The sequence below is a fragment of the Drosophila tropicalis genome, unplaced genomic scaffold, assembly GCF_018151085.1.
Source record: "Drosophila tropicalis isolate 14030-0801.00 unplaced genomic scaffold, ASM1815108v1 contig_993, whole genome shotgun sequence".
Taxonomy (NCBI): Eukaryota; Metazoa; Arthropoda; class Insecta; order Diptera; family Drosophilidae; genus Drosophila; species Drosophila tropicalis.
The window spans coordinates 1254790-1262072 of NW_027173497.1; the positions used below are offsets into that span (position 1 = coordinate 1254790).

The following is a 7283-nucleotide window of genomic DNA, read 5'->3' on the forward strand; positions in this document are numbered from 1 at the left end:
TATTAACGGAAAACTTTTTACACAAAAATGAAGTTTCTTTTATTAGCTTGTAGTCACTAAGTAAGACGTTCAGCTATATGTAACTTAAAATTAATTTTGCGCGGCAGAAAATTTGTGATATTACTGGATACTGAAATAAATAATTACAATTGTTTTGCGAAAGCATAATTAATTAATAAAATAGTTAAACTACAACTTAAAAAAGAAACGTCGTTGTAAGACTGCTAAATAGTGAAAATTCGCTATTTTTTTAACTTGGTGCTGCTTCTATCCTTTTTTTATTGTATAATGAAAACTACTGGAACCTAAAACACGCTTAATGTACATACGTTTTGGTGGGAAAAATTCCACGAGCACAACCTCAGGTGCGCCTTGGCGATTTAATCGTAGTTTTTGTGTAATCAACAAAAGAAAATTTATGTTTTTAGCGGAACTATAGCTGAAAGTAGCTGTTTTCGGCTTAAAAAAAACTTGTCAAATACGCGGGCTTTTTGAATCTTTTGTTCGCACTATTTTCAACAAAGGAAAATATTGTCGAGTTTACAATATTTCTTGATTTTATAGAACAAATATAGTTTAAAATACAATATTTGGCTGCTCTGGCAAAAAGATTATTCTTTGTTATGAGAAACTTCTCAAACTTCTACGTAATTAGTCAATAAAACGATTAAAAATCAAAGATTCATTCCTGATTGGTGCTGCTGTATAGGGAAATTATGAAAAAACCGCCCAGTATTCGTACCCCTATTTTAACAGAGGTAGTATTTGAATCTGTTAACTAACATTTGGTTTTTTTTTTTTTTTGATGTAGCTTAAATAAAACAGCTCCTCTTTGTCAAATTTTCCAACATGTATTTAACTTTATTAAATGGCACTGGGTATACATTCAGCATAAATGGTATGTTTTTTTGATAATAAGATTTGTGAATTAAAATTGTGTGTTTTTCTTAGACTATATGGAACTGCGCATGCGACATAGAATTTTGGGCGTCCCGGTAGGCACGGCCAACAACAAGTACAAAGGTTGGAGTCCGCAGGATGCCGGTAAATGGATGTGGACAACGTGTGAATGGGGTTGAAAGATTCCATCTTGTAATTTGGATTGGTGTTTCTCTCACAGCTCTGCCCGTGGAGTTTTCAAAATTCGAGACACAGTTGCTGTTGGACAAAGGTCTAGCATTTCTAGTTGACAAATCCCAATCCTTGTCCATAACACCATCAGCGCAGGAGATAAAAGATTACAAGAAAACGTTCAATTCACGAATAGATGGGCAAAAAAATGCACTAAAGTCCGAAAAACTAAAGGAAACTGAACGTTATCTAACCAAAATCGTTATGGGGAAACGCAACAAGTTGTTAAAGCTAGGTCTGGTTAATGAAGGTATGTGGCAACTTCAATTACTATACAATTTCTAATATATATCCAACTTTAGCCAACGACATGACAGCTGAAAAAGTGCTAAAAGAAATAGCAGATGATTTCAAGTTCGAAGTGCATAACACACTTGTGGAGGTTCCCGGGGAGCATTTGGCTAAGCATAGTTCGTTTGCTTATAATATCTTAGAAATACCTATTCTTATTAAATATCGTTTTATTTAGCCGCAGAATTGTATTTGGAACCACTGATTGATGTTTCTGGTCTTAAATATCGTATTTTTTGCGATCTTTGGCAAAAGAAAAAGTTTATAACGTCGGGAGAGGCATTCGGTGCCGATTTTCTTGTCTATCCTGGCGACCCTCTGATCTATCATGCCTCCCATATTGTAATCGTACAAGAGGATTCTGTGATCCGACCGCTGCAGTTTATTGGCAAAGTCCGTCTCTCTGTCACAGTCAATAAGAGCTGCATATTTGCCTATGAGGATAATAATCGGATTTGTTACCAGACTGTAAACTGGTCAAATTGCATAAAGTAAATAGAGGACGCATATATATATATTTTTTTAACGTTTAATATATATTTGTTGAATCTACTCTCAAATTAGCGCCTAACAACAAGTTTGAGATGTTTTTCTTAATCTAGTACTTAAGATAAATCCTGGGGATATTGCAGGCGGCCCTAATCACTTATTATTGGGTTGGTCTGTAATTTCTTTTAAGACGAGTTCTATTATTAGTTCGCGGAAGGGAATTGGCAAGAACATTAGGATGTGCATCCAGTTTCGCAGAATACTTCAGTTGTTGACTACCTATTTCAGATTTTACGCTAGGTATATTTAGATCATTTTGAATGTTGTCGTTCCGTATGTACAACGGAGCCCCCGTGATTGATCTTAAAATCTTCGACTGCGCCCTTTGTATAATGTCGACATTGCTGGTACTTGCATTTCCCCATAGTACGGCACCGTAAGTCCAGATGGGTTTCGGTACGGACCATGCATATATGTACTTATAAAAAATTAAACTTACACAAAATTTTTACCGGCTCAATTTGCACTTTCCCGTGGTAAATTTCGTTCCATAGTTATCCATTCGCGAAGCATTTTAACTGAATTCTAAATATTAAAAACAATAACTAGTTTAATATTTTCCCTCTCTTTCTTTCGCTCTCTCTCTTTCTCTCTCTCTCGCTCAGATAAGCGCAACATTCGCATCCAAAGTCGCTCCATCTCTTTCATAAGCGTGTTTATTTTTTACTACGGATATACCCCAGTGAAAGAAGTATATGTATGTACATACATACAGTCTGTCAAGAAACTCTTTACACTCTGAAAAAAAAAAACGAATTTTTTAACTTTAGATACGAAAAAAACAGCTTTTTATTTAAATTAACGATTTATTTTCAATTGTAATCAGTAGATTATTCAATTTTATGTTAAATTTAAGAAGAAAAAAAACAAAATCATTAACGCAAACAAAAGAAAAACAACAAAAAGGAACTTTACTCAATCTTGACACTGTCAAGAAACTCTTTACACATTTCGTTTTGTTCATCTGTTTTGCTCTTATTCGTAGAATTAACGGTGATTTACCGTTAACTATGCTTTTAGAACTTTATCACGCGGTTCTTCTTTTGCATTCCCTTTGATTTGATTGTGAAAATTCGTTGAGTAAGCATCTAATTACCGTAATAATCAGATTTTTAAAATGCCCGGCAAAAGATTGACCTTTGAAGTAGTTCAATTGATTTTATATAATCGTCAATTGGGTAAATCTGTTTCAGAACTCGTAGAAATGTTTTCCGTATCAAAAAAAACAATTTATAACGTTATAAATCGCGCGGAAAAGGAGGGTCGCCTTGAAGTAACGAGCACTCTAGCGCCGCTACTAGCCAACGGCCAATTCTGGCCTTGTGGACCGCTTAGTAAAATACGTTCATACGCATATTTTGCATGTTTCTAGTCCGATTTCAATACAATTTGGTAGTTTGGTAGAAATAGATAAGAATAATTAGTCTGCCGAATTTGAATGCGATAGTAAAAAAACTACAGGAGGAAATCGGTTTTTTCTTAATTTTGGAGGCGGAAGTGGGCGTGGCAAAATATGAAAACATATATACTCTGCGCGCATACTAACCCAGTATACATACTAAATTTGGTGACTTTAGCTTTGTTAGTTTTTGATAAAATCAGTTTTGTTTAATTAACGGGGGCGTAAGTGGGCGTGGCAAAATTTTTAAATAGCCAGTTTCTGCGCGTCTATTAAACTAGTCTTCATACCAAATTTGATGTCGGTAGCTGTCATAGTTTTTAAGAAAATCAGTTTTATGTAAATTCCGGGGGCGTGGCAAAAAGTTTAAACAATTAGTTTCTGCGCGCTAACTAAACGAGTATATAAACCAAATTTGATGTCTCTATCTATTATACTTTTAAAGAAAAACAGTTTTATGTGATTCCTGGAGGCGTAAGGGGGCGTGGCAAAAAGTTTGAACAATTAATTTCTGCGCGCTAACTAAACGGGTATACAAACTAAATTTGATGTCTCTAGCTGTTATACTTTTTAAGAAAAATAGTTTTATGTGATTCCTGGGGGCGTAAGGGGGCGTGGCCGAAATTCCAATTAACTCTATATATGTACATAATACACGAGTATACATACCAAATTTGGTGGCTCTAGCTCTTATAGTCTCCGAGATCGGCGTGTTCATACGGACGGACGGACAGACGGACATAGCTAGATCGACTCGACTGTTCATCCTGATCAAGAATATATATACTTTATAGGGTCGGAGAAGCTTCCTTCTGCCTGTTACATACATTTTGGCGACTTTAATATACCATTTCACCCTATGGGTGTATGGTATAAAAACCAGGTAAGCAAAATTTCCCATACATGCGTGCAAATAAAGAGATGGAGGATATGTGGGAAATTTTGCTACAACTGAGTGTGTCCAGTACCAAAGTAAAGCAGATTTTACAGACCTACATGGTAAAATATATTTCCCGTAAGTCTATGCCCGGGCTAGTGAAACGTCATATAATCCCCCCGCCTAGCATTTCACTAAAAACATAAATGTTGGTCAGAAGAATTCAAAAAAGGTATTTTTCCGACTAAAAAAAGTTTAACTTGGACGGCCCAGACTGCTTCCAAAAGTATTCGCGGGATATAAAACACCTTAATGATTTGGGCATCATGTGCAAATGCAGGAAAGTCTCCATTATGTTCAAATTGCGCGGAAAACAAACAAATATCTATTTTAGAATGGCCTGCGATCAGTACAGACCAAAATCCGTTTGAAGATCTGTCGGATCCGTAGTCTATTGTCACGCAAGATCTTCAATAATAACGTCTAGTTCAAAATTTCAAACAAAAAGTCAATTTGATCCCATATCAGTTAATAAGGACCCTAAAAATGCACTAACCGAAGAATGGGATCAACCCAGCCGGATATATCATATAGCTCCCATATAAACTGCAAAGTCACGAACAGTGACTTTTCTGAATAAATTTATTATTTAAGAATAAAATAAATAAGAAGCTACTGTCGTGAAATTATATAATCTTGGACTTTTCTCAATAACTTCGTTATTTTCTGAGCTATGAAATTTAATATTGGTGAGTTTATTACATACATATATAAACAACTGTGCCAAATTTAATCGAATTCGAAATTTTGCTCTCGATTTACCGGGTTTTTCGATTTTCCGTGACGACTGTCCCGGATAATCGGGGTCCAACTGTATTAGTGAAAAGTTTTGATGTGGTAACTTACAGCCTTGAGTTGGTCATGCTATTGAGATGATGTACCGTAAATTTCGGGGGGTATTTCTAAGGGGTTTTTATACCATACACCCATAGGGTGAAATGGTATATTAAAGTCGCTAAAATGTATGTAACAGGCAGAAGGAATCTTCTCCGACCCTATAAAGTATATATATTCTTGATCAGGATCAACAGCCGAGTCGATCTAGCCATGTCCGTCTGTCCGTCCGTCCGTCCGTCTGTATGAACACGCAGATCTCGGAGACTATAAGAGCTAGAGCCACCAATGGTATGTATACTCGTGTATTATGCAAATGTACAGAGTTAATTGGAATTTCGGCCACGCCCCCTTTCGCCCCCAGGAATCACATAAAACTACTTTTCTTAAAAAGTATAACAGCTAGAGACATCAAATTTGGTTTATATACTCGTTTAATTAGCGCGCAGAAACTAATTGTTCAAACTTTTTGTCACGCCCCCTTCCGCCCCCGGAATTCACATAAAACTGATTTCCTTAAAAACTATGACAGCTACCGACATTAAATTTGGTATGCAGACTAGCTTAATAAACGCGAAGATATTGGATATTTAAAAATTTTGCCAAGCCCACTTCCGCCCTCGCAAATTAAATAAAACTGATTTTATCAGAAACTAACAAAGCTAAAGGCACCAAATTTAGTATGTATACTGGCTTAGTATGCGCGCAGAGCATATGTATTTTCATATTTTGCCACGCCCACTTCCGCCTCCATAATTTATGAAAAACCGATTTCCTCCTGTAGTTTTTCAACCATAGCATTCAAATTCGGCAGACTAATTAATCTGATCTATTTCTACCAAACTACCAAATTTTATTGAAATCGGACTAGAAACATGCAAAATATGCGTATAAACGTATTTTACTAAGCGGTCCACAAGGCCAGAATTGGCCGTTGGCTAGTGGCGGCGCTAGAGTGCTCGTGTGTTTGTAGAGTGACCGAGATGGCACATAGTATGAAGCATGTAAAAACAATAGACATACATATGTACATTTGGTTTTAGAAATTTAAAAAAATTTGTTTCACCTGGTGTATGGTATCCCAAGTCGACGAGTCGACTTACTTGCTTCATTTAAATTAACTTTGATATAAAGCTCCAAAATTAGGACCTGGCAAAAAAAGAAACATTTTAAAATTTTTTTAAATTGATTGTACACCTTCCGACCTTAAGAAAAGGCCGCCATTTTAAACGCTATTTCAATTCAATACAATGTGTGCTTTATTTCCAATAATATATGTTCTTACATGTTTCGTTAAAGCTATTAGTTATAAGTAGAGGTACAGTGTTTGGGCTTATGCTTTTAATCTGTGATATTGTAAAGGTTTATAGCCTAGTGATTCGTATGTAGAGGTGACATTTTTTCATAAAGGAAAAATGAAGAAAACCTTTTGCTTCTTAAACTAATTTAAAAACTAGGATCTAGGTACTATAGGGAGCTAACTTAGATTAAGCTTACTACCAGAACTAACGAGAAAAGTATTATAAAATTATATGGTCGAAAATGCTTCCTTCTATGCGTTGCACACTTCTGACCAAAATTAATATACCCTTTTTGCAAGGGTATAAAAATTCTATCAAAATTCAACGATTTCAAAGATTTTTATAAAACTTCTTCATATACTCAAAAAATACCCGAAACTAAAAATGGCACCACTTGCACTTGCACTTGCAAAAGCGAAACCTCATCCAAAACCAGGTTTTAAACAGAAAATCGTATAGTCAAGATGGAAAACTGGTTGGTTCTTCCAACAAAATGATCCGAAATGCGAACAATTTGAAACAGAAGCCTTAAACTCGCAGACGAAAGCCAAAAGTGAAGCAGCAAGAACTCGGTCCCTTAATGCGAGATAGCAATAAGGATTTTTTAAAGGCTTTAACCGATCTTAAAAAGGACTTTAACACCCAAAATTGGGTCCAAATCGTCCGCAACTACCTTCGGAAGAACAATTCAAAAAATTCCAGCCGAAAATAAAGTTGTAATGTTTGGTTGAAAAGGCTCTAGAGTCTAGACTCTAGACCATACGTCTGGCGTCCACAGAACCTGGAATTCAACTCCAAATACACCCTGAAGTGTACGATCAGTGACATTGGTATGGGGCTG

General features: G+C 35.9%; 1 protein-coding gene across 1 annotated transcript; it reads left to right on the forward strand.

The window, feature by feature from the left end:
• Positions 1-773: 773 nt before the first annotated feature.
• Tsen34 (tRNA splicing endonuclease subunit 34) lies at positions 774-1982 on the forward strand. Its single transcript, XM_068302470.1, has 5 exons — positions 774-898; positions 952-1044; positions 1121-1381; positions 1434-1541; positions 1601-1982. Exons 1-5 carry the CDS (start codon positions 850-852, stop codon positions 1915-1917), a joined length of 828 nt encoding a protein of 275 aa, XP_068158571.1. The 5' UTR covers positions 774-849; the 3' UTR covers positions 1918-1982.
• The last annotated feature ends 5301 nt before the right edge of the window (positions 1983-7283 follow it).